We start from the raw sequence: 16086 nt of genomic DNA, 5'->3' as shown, positions 1-16086 counted from the left end.
TCCGTTTATAACTGCATCTCCTCGATTTATTAAAAGGATAAAATTGTTATTATCACCGGGTACCGCACACCAGTAATTGTGTTTATGGGCGATTCTATTGTTTTTTTTTTCAATCAATTTAAAAAAAACCGGCAACTGTCGGTACATACAATCGGAACTTCGTGTATTTTTTTCTTTTTATATTCCCTCAACAGCCCTTCACCGAGTTGACCTGCCGCCGCTGCCGTTGTTGATGACCGGTTTTGTGTGTAAGCGCGAAGAAGAGAAGAAGAATTACATAGCCCCGACTGGAACCGGCAATTAAATCTCAAAAGAGCGCCGTCGTTTGATCCGATTTTTTATATATATATATATATTTTTTTTGTTCTCCTTCGAGCCGAGAAATACGACCGGGTAAGAAGTCGCTATTGCTGCTACGTCGGATCGCGTGACCCGCAGTCTGCGAGAAGAAACTGCCGTTTTCAACCTATGACTCATAATATGGGCTTGCTCGTACGCCGCCGCCTATACGACGCACACTCTGATAAATAGTAGTAATATTTTGTGTGCTATAGAGAGGCTACTATTAGGTCTGCCCCGAATTAACCTCAATTTCCGACGACGATAATAAAACACAAGACGTGTAGTATCATCGGATCGGTTTATAATGCGCGCATCGTACAATCTTCTTAATGAGCGCTTATTATGTGTAAACCGTGGTGCGACGATAATATTTTTTACCGAGAAGAGGACTATATTTTTTGTTTATTCCATCGGAGTCCGTATTATTGTACGACATAATATATATTATTATAATATAAAGCAACGTTGTTTTCGGCTGGGTACATATATAATATGACGTGTCATATGTGTATTATAATATTACAGTCGAGGGCGCTCGACATTGGTTTTGCGTGACTGAAATTATTATGATAATAATTGTTGCAGCTAACTAACGTGTAATGTGTGCGCTGTAATATTATTTTATACGGATCGTTTATGCAGATAAGGTGAAAGTCAGTGTTGACTGTTGTTGCACATAGTAATATATGGAGCGCAATGGAACGGTAAAGAGCAAACGCGCGCGTCGATCGATTTGACCGCTAAAATTTATCTAATTTCTAACACATACTATCTGTTTAATGTATAAGGAGATCATAATTAATTATACACAACGGGTTTTTTTCCCGTATTGTCCCGAGTGTTCATAACGGAACCCCGCCGCAATATCTCGTGACGGACATATTATGACGAAAGAAGACAAGACGCGTGTACACTATTAATGCACACGTGTGTTTGTATATATCTAATGTATGTAATCGTAGCCGTTTAATAGCATACCGTGTTTGTGCGGATCGATAACGTTTTACAACAAAAGGCCTGCTCTTCCTACGCATTCCCTCGCCGTCGCCACCGTCTGCCGTACCGCCCTCGCTGTCGTCGCCGACGTCGTTTTACAGGAATAAAGGAGAGAGACTGCCGCTGCTACAGGAGAGGCTAAAGGGATTGCCCGTCCGTCCGACGATGCGGAAAAACGGTACCCCGTCTCGCTTGCTCGTCAAAGGGTATATAATATACACACCCCCCTTCATCCAACAACCTCTTTCCGTTTTCCCTGTACCGCCGCTTCTGTCCTGGTGTATGTGACGATACGGCGGAGAAGGAGAAAACTACTAGCTCGGCATCAGCGGCGGTGGCGACGACACTTTTCCGACAGTAAAACCCATCGGACCGTGTTTATCAAAGGCCATATAAGCGCTTTAATGCCGCCGCTTTTACCCCGACCGTGGTAAACGGTCAGCGGCGGCGAACAAAACGCACGAGCCGCGATCGTCGCTAACGCCGCGTTACCATGGAGACAGTTAAGGGTCCCCGGAAATGTCCAGCGATTATATTATAGAAAGAAAAAACACAGAACTGACAGAACGAGATAAGGACTTGTCTAACAGATAATATTATGACGTCGTTGCTCTCTTGCTGCGATCCGTCAGAAGACTCGCGGTTTTAACGGTCAATTTACACATAGTGTAGGGTCTTCAGAATTGTATCACTTGATAACATTTCACCTCGAAGAAATTGTTTCAAGTATTAAATAGATTTATGTATATACATAGTATACACATTTACGACGTGAATCAGGGGCCAGAGACTGTACCGGTTTTGAAATGGTGTATTTTTTCATTATTAAGAGGACGCTAGTCGCTACTGCCCTATTTACATACAGGTGATTTTCGCAATTTTTTTAAGCTAAAATTAAATTGTATATAACAATAAAGGTAAAAAATGGTTTTAAAGCAAAATATCCATAAACAAGCATAGTTATTTCACTTTATTATGTTTATACGTTAGCGGGATTTTCTAATATTTTATGAACAAAAACCTACATTTAAAATAACGATAACCCGTTGCTAAATCAAATTAAAAAAATTCGCCATTATATTATATTCTCATATTAGTTTGAAGAACGACTAAACGGGCAAATTAAAAAAAAAAATACGGTAACCTATATAGAATGACTAATACAAAAAAAAAATTCTGATCTATAACCAGTTTTTGACAAAAGTTGTACGTAATAAAATTATAGAAGGGAATAGACAGCGCATTCAACACTGACATATAAAACATATAATATGACATTGCAATTTCGTTTGCTATTTTAAACCGATTTTCTAATTTAAAAACTATTAATTCAAAACGACCAGTAATTTGTTCAGGTTTTTATTACGTTAAACAAAATTACTATTGAATACCGAATTCAGTCTAAATAAACGAATAAAAAAATTATCACTTCCATAGATTTGTATTGGACGATTTGAAATTATTTTCGTTATAATAAATAATGTGTTCTTGGGCAACGGTTATCTATATTTAAATGTATATCTAATCGGAATTAATACCTTCGTGAAATCAAGCTTTGCACGTATACTTTTTGGCGACTTGCACGGTTATTCAGCTCTTGAACGGGATTCAACCCGTGCGTGTGCATGAAAGAAATTGAATTGCTGTTATAATTATTATGTACCTATTCGAGTACGAAACGCTATAATCACCAGAGTGAGGTGTTCTTTTTTTCATGAAACCGGAAAAGTGTATTTAATCTCGAGCGACGTTCGTTTTTTTTAGCACCTCTTAATATAATAATAATACGGCGGCGGGTGGTATTTTACACACACACAACCGCTTACACCATTAAAACAAGAAGCGGCTGTGTAATTGGTCGGAAAACAATAATTAACAGTGTTGTGTGTGTAAAGTGTAAACCCTTTTGCGGTCGTTTCGTAATCGTTTAGTTCTTTTTATACGTTATGTAGTTCAAGTACACGTACCACGGCACGGCAGCGGCTGCGGCCACGATAATAATAACAATAATAATAATAATATTACATATTATTATATTTTGACCACAGCTGCGCGCGATCGGTCGTCGAGGAGGAGATATCTGGAATATTTCCATGTTACACACTACACGGGCTTATGGCGACCGCCACACTGACAAACAATATAACGCGTATTTAAGTTGGTACGAAAAAAAACCGCAATATTATAAATAACAGCTAATTCTCTCCGGACGTCCAAGGTCTCTGCTCGCGTGTCCGACGCGAAATACAACAGTGTTCTCTTCGATCTGTGGTCGCACCGTATACCTACATAATGTAACATTTTAGTGTGTATACGCGGTCATACTACTATATTCCATAATAATATATAGAACGTCCTTGGTTGTTTGGCGTTGTGTGTGTGTGTTAGCACAATAATGGTGGACAACCGATTGCTGCGACGCGCCGGACCGTGAGTCGTCGTCGAGGCTTTTAGGAAGAGAAAAAAGTATTAAAAAATGTAAATATTGTGAGTACCACGGAGACCCCGTTCTCGTCTGGTTTACCAGGAGAGGAGGAGCTATTGCTCGTGTATCCTTGAAGCGGCGCGGGCAACTGCAGCTGTATCGTTATACCATTTGGCGCGGAAAAAGTGATTTATACAGTAATTTTACGACAAAGGTTTTTGTGTAATTATAAAAAAATATATGTATAAAATAGCACGCGCACCCTCGTCCTGGATTTATGAATGGGCGTTCCTCCCTAAATTTTATTTTAAATGGTTTTTGGAAATCGCGCGTGGGGGTGTAAACCTAAAACCAGACAGAACGCATTTCGTGTATGTTTCTTTTTTTTGTATTAACAATAAGGGGTTTCATAAAGAAGGTGTGCATAGATTTCGCCGAGGGATAGAATTATATTTTATAAACTCCATTTAGTTTTTTTTTTGTTTTTAAGTTTTAATTCTCGTTTGAATTGTTAAATGCGTTTCGTATGACCTGTTCTACGGCGTAACCGTTGATAATATTAAAATAGTTATGTATGTGCGATTATGGCACAATTCAACACCGAAAACGTCATAATAATATTATATATACATCATTATTATTATTATATTTATACTGTAATTAATATTATCGTGTCGCGTGGGCTTCGGCATTTGCTGATTAACCGTTCGACAGGTATTTCTTATCGGTTTCGTAATATTATTTTTCTGCGCTGTTATTGTTTTTTGTTTTTTTTTTTTTACTAGATTATTAGTAATCAGTCGGTACTAGACTCTTTTGCGATGCGGAATTGTGTTCGACGTGTGTTTAGTACTAATCGTGCACTAAAAATATGTTATATTGCATTTTTGAGTTTACCGAGCGTACGTACGATCATTGATTTGATTTGTTGGTTTTTAGAATAATGTTTTTTAACAGTCGCTTGACGTCGAGTTCCGACGATACCGACCGACAGCTTGTTTTTCTGTGAGTTTTGGCGGTATCAAGTTGTTTTTTTTTTCTTTGTTTATTTTTTACGTCCCAGCAAAATGACGCTTTTGGTTGACATAAAGAGTTTTCCGGACCTATTGTACGACGATCACCACGGTGGCGGCAGTAGAAGAGACAGAGGAGGGTCGAATCCCCCGTTATGGATGAAAAAAGTCCATTAGATCAGGCGACTATATTATATTACTTTTTTTTATTTTTTTATTACACAAACCCGATTGAAGTGAAATCAATAGCCGCCTTCGTGCGTGTGTTTGTTGCTCGCACGCTGACAAGGAGAGCTCATTATTGTAGCGTTTATTTTCTATACAAAATCCTGTGCTCCAAGGTCAATATGGTCCAGTTTTTTGGCGCCCACGCTTAATATAGTATACTATGTGTTTTGATTGCTATGGACGACGATGATGACATAAGATATTACTACGAAATATCGCGGACACCAAGAGCTGGGGGGACAATACAAGTAAAAGTGATTATTATTATTATTGCCTATAATATTATATATTATTAGTTATTAAATGTAAATAGTAATAATAATATCGCATTGCATAATTTATATTATTATGTATAACAAACGAAATTGTAGTAATGCTTGCGCTGAGGTAACGATTGATTAGTTGTACGAATATATTACAGTCCCCGGGCCCTCGTCATTATCGATTATTGTTTTCTCAGCGTGTAACATGACACCGGCGTATAATAATATTATATTTTTAATACAGAGTTATGTCGCGTATTATAATATTATGTTAGGAATTCCTGTGGCACTAAATACGACCTACGGCTCTTCCCTTCTAAAGTTTCCGATTAAAGGGAAAAAACGATTAAGGTCGGGTATAATAGTGAACGCTATTTCCTCGGTAACTGCATTTCTTCGACTTAGGTAATAACTGTGTATATTTTATACGAATAACTGTCAGCTTCTTCCGAGTCTGAATAATTATTAACCATACACGTGTTTACCGGTTTCGGTTTTCGTGTATAAACTGCTTATAAATATTTTTTCGAACAAAAAATCTACGTCGAATTTTTCCGGAAATAAATTAAATGTCTGATTTAAACAAAAAATAATAATAATTGATTTGTAATGTTTGGGGTTTAGTCGAGTCTTAAGGTACTCGATACGCCTATACTTATTTTTGGCTGTCATCCTTACTAAAAAGTGACAATGAACGTGTAATGCCTCTTTGTTAAATATGGAGTTATTATGCAATTTTTTATTTTAATTGGTTAAGAGTGGTACGACTCATTGATAAAATGTAATTATTTCCATCGTGTGTCCTATTAATATATATTTGTATACGACTGTAATCAACACTTTTTCGACTATCGCGTTGACTTACAAAATCTACAGTCGTAGGTTAATATTATTAATAATAATCATTATTATTCGCTCGGGTATTAATTTAACAAAACGTTCCGCTGGACCTTTTATTCGAATAACAATAATGGTAATATCAACCAGCGAGAGTTCCCCGCATTACAAAGGGTTTATGATAATGATGGGTACAACGACCACGACCGGTGGAAAGGAAACGATCATTAATCACGAGCAGCATACGATCCTACAGGTATATTACTGTAATATACGAATCCTCTCTTACTTTTCCATATAAAAGCTGCTTAATTTGTCGTTTTGTTCGATTCGTACTTGTATCATTACTTAATAACCGATGACCATGATTTTCAAATCGTTTTGAGTTTTTTATTTCTTAACACATACATTTGTCGTAGAAGCATGCCGTGTGCTACTCCATTCATTCAACGGCGGATGATTAATTTCTTTTCTTTTTTGTATTTTTACTTCAGATTTATGTTTTAAGTTTGAATTGCACGTGGTTTTAATTAAACAATTATAGCTAGACGACGAACAACGGTCCCGTATATAGTCCAACCAGGTATAATATGATGGACGGACTATATAGATACGCGAGGAATGACAATTATTGAGTATTAATTATTATTAGCGCGATTGTCATAATAATAAAATAGTATGAAAACCGCGCGGCTTATTGCAAAAATAGCATTACCGTCTGTGTTATCTTTTTTTATTGTTATTATAAATATTATCGATATCCAGTAGCCGTTTAGCAGCGCAGACACGGCACTGTTGTACTTACACAATGATATCTCAAATGATATACCTATCTGTATAATATTATTATATTATAAATTACAATGGCCGCACACCACAATCGCCTTCGTTTTTCTTTTTGTACTCCTCTTTTTATAAATATATATTATAATATCATATTGTATCTAACATTGATCAATCCATCGTATGTGCAGGTTAATTTGTTATCTTTATGCTATTGTATATAACGGATATTATAATTATGTTACACTCCACTGTTCTACTGCAGTAAAATTTTTAAATGTAGATTATTTTTCAAATTATTTAATATTAACCCTTAGCTGTATGATTTTTTGTTTATGATAATAGTTTTTTACATTATAGGAAAAATATTTTATCATTTTGCTTAAAAATCATGGATGTAAATTTTAGTGCATGTATGCGCTTTAATGCTGTAATAGTTGTCATATTTCATACAAATTACAAATTAGCTTCACCTGGTGGATATTATAATATTCAAGGATATATTTTAATTAAGTATTATTAGTAGTTATTTTGGTTTGCCCTATTACGCATATAGGCATGGTGACAAGTTTATCGCGTTGCGGCCGGATAGATCATATTTTTCTCGGAATTGAATTTACACATAAAATCAATAAAAAACAATTGGGTTCTATAAATTAGGTTCTACGTATTTTTTTCGGCCAACCCGTATTGTATACTATGGTGATATTAGCAGGGCCGTCTTAGGCTATGCAGAGGCCCTTAGACACACAAAGTTTGGGGGCCTTGGGCTCGTGCCCTTAGAATAAAGATGTTACTGGATACGAATAACACACATTTTGCTTAGGTATGTTTTAACGTTAGAAATTCGGGTGTATAACGTCCTTTTAAACGCAAGGCACTCATTTCTCGTGAAATAAAAAAATTAAATAATTAGTAGTTATGTATAATATTTAAAAATATCATAAATAAAATGTTTTCAACAAGAATAGTTTCTTGCGTTAAACGGAAACTCGGTATATTATCTGTCTGAGAGAAGTAGGATAATTATAAAGGTAATTTATTGAAAATTAAGATCACGTTAAACAGCATGTGACATCTATAGTATCTATATAGTACCTAGATGACATCGCCTAGTACGTGCACTTGTTGTTGCTTGTCACTCCGTATTAGCGTTGGGTTATGTATAGAAATTAATGTCCATAATAATAATATGTAATATTCGTCGTGGGTCTCGTAGCTAGCTCGTCGACGGTGGCAAAAATCCAAAGGGTCCGTCCAAAAAAATTATCTTTAGCAAATAACTTCCGGCCGTCGTTTGAATAATAATCGGTTTGCTAATATTATTTAAAGGTTTTTATTTTTTTTTTTACTACACGATCTGTCCACGACCGCGTTTGGCCGCACAACGTGACCGTTGTTCGTACAAATTTGTTTGCAATCGATTCCGCTTAAACAATACACGTTGAATATATTATATATTTATATATATATATATATGTATGTGTGTGTGTGTGTGTGTGTGTGTGTGTGTGTGTATAATAATAATGTAATAAACGCGCGCGCCGGAACCGGTTTTCCTATGCGGCGCGTTTATTTCAATGTGTGGTGCGCTCGTGGTATAGGAACTCGAGTATTCATAGTATTTTTGCCGCTGTCGCCTCAATAGCGACCGGCAGAATGCAGTTTTTGTTTCATCTGTCGTCGTTTTCAGGCAAATACACGGTAAACGGGAGTTTTTTTTTCGAATAGTTTTGAAAAATCAAAATCCTACTTATTATTATTATTACCACTATAAGGAAAATATAACATAACATTCACACACACACACACACACACACACACACATGATCACACTATATTATAACCGCGGGTCGGAGGAGGAGCAGTGTAAATATGTCGTCTCGCCTGAAGATATTTCTATAGTAAATTCCCCCCCGAGAACCGCGTAAAAACATTATAGATGGGTTCTTCTCTCTATCTCTCTTTTCACGAGCTTTTATTATTATTATTTTTTTTTTTTTGCGAACTACTCATGAGAATTTTTATATTTTTATACAAATGACGACACGGTCGATTGTGTTGTACCGCAGTGTAGATACTCGGTTTTCGATAATAATATAACGTTGGACGTTTTGTGTTTTGTGCAATGTTGTCGGCGAGTGCAAATAATTGTTGCTCCGACGATACAGATAATAAGAACAAGTTTGCGAATTCAAAATGTCGTTGGCAAGTCATTACTGACCCAATCGTATTTCGGTTGGTCAAAGTTTTTCTTCTTTCCGGCTCTTCCCCCGTCTTACCCCTTCGAAATCTATCTCCGAGTATCAGATAGGACCCGTTGTGGGAAAAATCCACTTAACACCACTGGTCTGTTTATTGTTTGTTCATATCCGATCGAACCTACCGACAAACTCTGTCCTTTTACTTTACTATTTTTTTTTTAAACTTTCTTTGCCTTAGTTTTTAGACGTGTTTTTTTTTGTGTGAATGTAGTTTTGTTTATTTATTTTTGTTTTTTTGTTTTCTGTTTCGCCCTCAGCCCGTTCATAGAGCGTTGCAGTGTAACCGCGAAGCGTTCGCCGCCAGCGGCGTATTACGAGTCCGCAAAGGGTTATATGTTCATGAGCCAGCTTCTCAGATGTACCCGTTGTCGGAGGAAGATAGCATGACGTCCCCAGGTACGTGCAATAAAAAAACATTAACACGACACAAATAATAATAATATTACAAGCAAATGGCGGCCACGTGGTATGCTTAAAACGAATTTTTCGATTGAAAAAATCGTTAATTCGATTATTAATATTAAAAATAAATTATATTGGACGCTGTATAAGGTCGAGACATTCGACTTCACACGTCCAATGACCTCCTCCGGGCGGTCGCTCATTGTTACGTTCGGGAACGCATCACACACAAGTTCGACGTTTTTAAGCGTATGTCATCTAATATTCCACGTGTGTGTGTGTGTGACTGGCGACATTCCTATTATTCTCTATCCGATTATTTTTTATCTGTATGAAACGAATTCTACAATAATATGACTGAATGCTGCATTTGAAATATTTTCATCTTTTTAACTGTGTATGATATTATAACGCTTGCTCGTGTCTGTGTTCCTATTCCAATTGTAACCCCTTTGAAATGTCTGTGTTCACCTCTCCTCTCGGGTTCTATTTTCCACCCCACTCGTTGGCGGGTCCCTTTCATGATATAAGTTATATAATATATTGTTATTATTGCTAGTCGTGTACCACTGTTGTCGTCTTCAGGCAATATATCAATATTATTGTTTCTACTAGATGATTTATTAAAGTATGGACTGCGAATTTTATACTAAGAGAAAAGTGGGTTTGTCACAGTATGAGGGAGAATCTCAATCATGAATGAAGAAGTAAAAATAACAGAATAACGGAATGTAGAAATCAGAAATGTTTTCCTTAAAAATTCTTTTAAATCTAATTTTAATAGTTTTCTTTAAAAGTAATTTCGATTGGTGTTTTTAATTGTTTGTTGCCAACTTGACTTGATGAGGTACCTAAAGTATACGAGACATTTTGCTTCCATAAAATATGTTTGTTCCAGTCAATCTCGGACCGGATACGCGGATGTCCATTTCCTAATATGTGATAAGACTGCGTTTCTCGACGATCATCACGACGATATAACAGTTCTGTTGTACCTCACGTCGTGTACAGGTTGCTGTCGTTGCTGCCCCGAGTAATAAGGCGCAGGTGCGCACACACACAACGCGATGAATCACTCTTGGTCCTTTAAAAAAATAATAATAATAAACCTTAAAACCGTACGTGTGTTTTTCTCAGAACCAGCGCGTTCAATGGGGTGTGTACGAGTATGTGTGTGTGTGTGTGTGTGTGTGTGTGTGTGTGTATGTGTGTGTGTATACAACAATATAAAATAAACGACGATAATACACACGCACGTTCTGAGTTCTCCCATTGATACACATCGACGACATATTAGCGCCCATCCTTCGTATGGTTGGCAGTAATAAAAGGTCTCTTGGAAATAATAATAATAATATTTTCGCCGGTATAGGTATTATACAGCTGTAATTTTCTATAACACGAGTAGGAAAATGCGCGCTCCGAGTACAGCCTACCTGACATAATTGAATCATAGATATCTCGACGATAAAAATAATGTCTTTGTTCGTAAAATAAAACTACCAAGCAAAGTCTATCTGATAAATCATGTTGCCTCTTTAAATTAAATTATAAAACATTAGGTGGATTTCCTCCAGTTTTATCCGATTTAAATCATTAAAAAATGTATATTTTTGTCGAAATTATAGGTTTATATAATTATATTTATAAATATTAACTACATATAAGATAGAACACATTTAATGTATTGGCGACGTTTTTTTCTCCAGAATTATTCAAATACCCTTAAATGTTTATTTCTTTGTGGTAAAACTACTATGATATTAAAAAAGGTGCGTCAAATTAATATATATGTGCATCGTTAGTATATAATATTAAATCTATGGGTTATCTTTGACGTCGTGAGCGTTCGGGAAAAAAATGTAATAAAAATCTATGACGAAGCCGTCTAAAACGGCAAGAGAAGAAGAATATTGTACCCGAGGACAAAACCCGACGTTTCAAAAGAAATTCGCCATTTTGTTGACGATATTGGCAATAGTCGATTATTATAATGTTATAGTGGCTCTCGAGTAGTTCTTTTGTACATAATATTACATTTAATACGGCCTCCTCGCGTAGTACATGTACTTTTTTCTCCAGGGTTTCCACATTTGTGTATTGTGTTCCTTCCGTTTTGACCCAATTAATTGGCCGCACGGATAATGGTCCACCGACCTCGAGTGCTAGCAGAATAGTTTCTTTATTAAATTGATTTCGTTTGTAATGAAAATTAAATAATAAAATATAAATATAATCACATCCATTGACGACAGACAGACAACAGCGGATACCTTACGACCGTGGAAACCGACCTTTTTTTCACCCCTGTTGTATCTGTCGCTGCTCCTTCTTTTTCTCTTTGCTTAGGTCCGACTGACCTGTCCTCAGTATATACGCGCAACACCGTTTTTCTCCTCTTCCTCCACACCGTAGACGATAATTATTATAAGTAATGTATTATATATATATATATATATATAAATCGTGTACATGCGGCGGCGGTTCATCTGACCACAAGGGACTCGTCGAGTTGGCAACGTCGCCTTACACGAGTTACCTGAAAAAAAACCACCGCCGCCCGTCTATTGTGGTGAACGACTCTGCCACAAAACCGGTTTTCCGTTCCGGACGACACCTGTATGCTGCCTCCTACATGTTGTATTTTATACACACACACATACGCGCAGCACAACAAAACATAAATAATTAAAATATATTTTTTTTTATTATACTATCCTTTGCTTTCTCACGATCCTCGGTCGTTCGACAACAGTGTTCGCATAATATCCTCCTCCTCCGGTTGGATATACTGTCGTCACAGGCGCAGGGTTAGCCGCTTTTATGTTTATGAAAACGAAAGGATGAAAGCTCGAGTTAGTAATCAATCATCAGTATCAGTACGGGGTTTTCCGGCCCGTTTGAGTACTCATATCTTTAAGAACAGCCCTAGTTTTTGCTTTTGAAGAACCTTTAAGAAACGCACGGAAATAAGGTTTTTAAAAATCTTAGGACGAGAAAAATTATCGTCCGGAGTCGACGAATGAGTGGACAAACTGGTTTGGACGTCATCGGTTGGGGGTGAGGAGACGGCAGCAGTGGACTGTTTATCATTGTGGCGTTGCCTAATGTATGAGTTGGACAGAGGGACAGCGACGTTATCGAAAGGAAACGATAATAATATTGTATACCATGTGTACTTTTCCCTTGGTCGTTTTACTTTTTTTTCTCTTGAGAGATTTGGTGATTGCCTCGAAATTTATTTACTTTTTGTCGTCTCTCTAGGTATAAAAACCATACAGTAGAGATAAATTTGTACAGCGGCCATAAAACACACAACCCGGAAAATAGCTTAAACAACACACTAGAAGATAATATTTTAACATCGCCAAGATTTTTTAGTATCATTCCTGTCGTCTAAACGAAAATATCAGTTGCTGATTTTTTGGATTTTTTAACTGTCTACGTCTGAAACACATTTAACTTATAATCTATATTATAATATTACCACGTTCCAATCACAAACAATCGTTATAGCGTTTCCGATTACACTCACTGACTCTCGTCAAATTAAACTAAAGTATTTTGGTTGTTTTTGTCATGATTTTAATCATCCCAGGCAACACCCTGGGAACAGTGACAATCAGACGATTTTGTTTTTCCTGCGAAGTACTGACTTAAGTATTAGGTATAAAACGTGCACTCTCAGTGAGAGTAATCGAAGACGCTTTGTGTGTGTAACATACCTAACATACAGTTGAACAACAATTGGTTAAACAGTAATTTCTTTGTAATTCTACTTACGTTTAAGTGGTGTTTTCGATTTCCATTTGGTGATATTATGTTGCCTATAGACATTAGGCAGCTCGCCACTGAAAACTACGTAATCAAATGATTTACTTGCCTTCCTATTAATGAGCATTATTAACTTATTGTGTGATTAGGGGACGCGCTTTTACTTCGTCTCTTTAAAATCTTTGTAAGACTACCTAGAGCCATATTTATTAAATTTCCTTAGTCGACGAATAAATGGTGAAAACTGTAGCTAGTCTAAGTAGTAAACGTCAAAACTATTGGGTATTATGTATTATATATTGATAATCAATGATCATAAATCATTAAAATAACAAGTGCCCTCGCCCGTTTAATATTATTAAGTATTGTAATGTACGACTCATTATATAAACTACCGCGGTAGCGGTCATGCGATAGTTAACAGAAGATCTTCGTGATCTGAAAATCAGCTTCTTCTCTTTCCGAATCGAAGGCGATTGTATATTATACACTTTTTTATGAATTAACATGTAATAACCGTACACTGAATCAACCCAAGCGCGAGTTTGGTATATAGACGGTATCGATGAGAGACGACCGTGTGTATCTTTAGCCGGTTCTCCGCGGGGCGTAACCGTATATAATACAACACACATATAATAATATAAATTACGCTTCTTAATCCTAAGATACAACAAGCTTCTATCCTTTGTGTAATTCATATACATACTTATTTATTCGTCTGTACGTGTGCGTAAGAGGATTCACGGTGGTTTTTCACGATCAACGATAATTATAATATGTAAATTCTAGAATTACGGCAACCGCTACCCGATTACCATCAGCCGACCTATTTAGGTCGCAAATATTTACATTGCTGCTCCTGTAGACAATAGTTTTTCAATTACCTTCCCGGTCGTGACCACAACGAGAGTTGTCAACTTTTACCCCTCTGCACAAAGCTCCAATGACGAGCTCTGCAGCAGTTAATTTTGTTGCCTTTATTAAAAAAATCCGTCATCCAGATATTCAGTATAATTGTTCGTGCAAAGCTAATTGCCCGTATTGGTTGCGACTTGCGACAAACATGTGTGTCATAAAAATAAAAAAAATGTCTTGTATACTTTAGGCAATAACCGTCACGTTTTCGAAGTCTGTCGAATGAATGTTCATAATATTTTTAAAATAAACATGTTCAAGGGCGGCGGTCACGCGGTCTCTGCATGGGATGCGTTTTTTTCGGGGGGGTTAATGACGTTTATCAACACTTTACAATACTATTTATATTAACGTATAATACATAATCATATATATATATATATATATATATATCGTGCTTTTACGACTTAAGGCGCTTTTTCAGTGTTCAAGCTTCAAGTGCCAAAAGCAATAGTTGTAGTACTCCTACGAAAGGGCCTCCTCGCTAAAAATCTCGCAGCGTGTGTCTGTGTGAGATTTTTGTTGGCTGTCCCGGTCTTTTTTTCGGCTTATTTGCCGCCGCCGGTCAAGTTAATTATACACGATTTGGCATACGTTCCTCGTTAGATTAAAGCCGCACGATGTTGGCTCGGATTCTAAAGGAGTGACGATTTTTCCTCCACAAAAACACGGCTATTTCCATACGGGCCGCCACTGTTCATTCATGGCGTCATCGCTTTTATTTTTTTATACACTGTCCTATCACGGGACGACGAGTGGATAAAGTATTATTTTTAGACGATTTCGATCATTTCTTTAATATAATGTATTCGAGGTGACGACAAATGTTTTGTGTGTGTGTGTTTATGCGTGCAATCAGAAAATTGAACGCCTCGATAACGGATTCTTTCCTATTATTTATAATATATTCACTGTCACCTTTTTATTGGCAAAAAAATGTATGTATTGTTAGTGTTTTGTAGCTATATATATATATATATCATTATAGCTATTCGCCAAACTACCCGTTATTAGCGTTATCGGACTTTAGTCTTTTCGGTTTACTAGCGAACATAACTTATGTTATCGCAAAATGATAATTTCCATAAATATATAACGACCGTCGAGTAATGAATTGACGTGACGCGCGATCACCGTTTTTTCCGCTCTATGTGACCAATTTTGTTAGATTAAAATTTCAAATAGAATAGCAATTTCATTAGAATATCGTGCCACGAGCTGCGATATGGTAAACATCAATAAATATTATAATATTATGAGGTTTTAAAAGAAATTGAACGTGTATTTTTAAACGCGAATTGTTGTGTATATTTCGTTTTGTATTTGATTTGAAGTACGTGTATTGTATGTTATGAAATTTCGATTGAAATAAAATGTTTATATGGTCGTACATAATATGTGTAGGTGTAATATTTTTTTAACTCCAATGTCTTGATATTACCACAGTTATAGATAAACCCCAAGAGCGTCCAGATAAGTGACAATAGTGTCTTTGAAGGTGTGTCGACATAAGGGGCTCGGTCTTTTCTTGGCCTCCCTTAACGGCTCTTCGAATCCAGTTTTTATTGTCGAGTGTGGAAACCTAAGCGTGGGCGACGCCACAATAGTTGTCCGTCCGTCACTACTGCTACTATACTATACTCTGACGACGATGATAATAATAAAAATGAAAACAAGAATAATGAAAAATTAATTCGGTCGCAACTCGGTGTAATTAATTTCCATCGGTGCCACCACTAAGTTTACTTGACACGTGAAAACGGGCCGACGGCCAAGTTTATTCGGCGGCGGACACACGATACTTATTTTTAGTTAACCCGCCGCCATGTTGATTTCTCGCG

At 36.6% G+C, this 16086-nt stretch overlaps 1 protein-coding gene across 5 annotated transcripts in view; it reads left to right on the top strand.

The window, feature by feature from the left end:
* Nucleotides 1-16086, top strand: part of LOC126846061 (transcriptional enhancer factor TEF-1) — a 48977-nt gene that overhangs the window by 12936 nt on the left and 19955 nt on the right. For 2 of the 5 annotated variants that reach the window (XM_050585168.1, XM_050585167.1), the window contains one exon: nt 9409-9547. The exons of 1 other annotated variant lie outside the window; for it this stretch is intronic. In XM_050585168.1, the coding sequence (XP_050441125.1) occupies nt 9508-9547 (40 nt within the window). In that variant the 5' untranslated portion in view covers nt 9409-9507. Of the gene's footprint in view, nt 1-4981; nt 5253-9408; nt 9548-16086 lie in introns of those variants that run through there. 2 more of the 5 variants (XM_050585165.1, XM_050585166.1) reach the window with 2 other exon arrangements.

The sequence above is a fragment of the Adelges cooleyi genome, unplaced genomic scaffold (genome assembly GCF_023614345.1).
Source record: "Adelges cooleyi isolate 19-005CV unplaced genomic scaffold, UGA_ACOO_1.1 ACOO_flye_CR_arks_rails_tigmint_CR_PRNA_9, whole genome shotgun sequence".
Classification (NCBI taxonomy): domain Eukaryota; kingdom Metazoa; phylum Arthropoda; class Insecta; order Hemiptera; family Adelgidae; genus Adelges; species Adelges cooleyi.
This window is presented reverse-complemented; position numbering and strand designations above follow the sequence as displayed.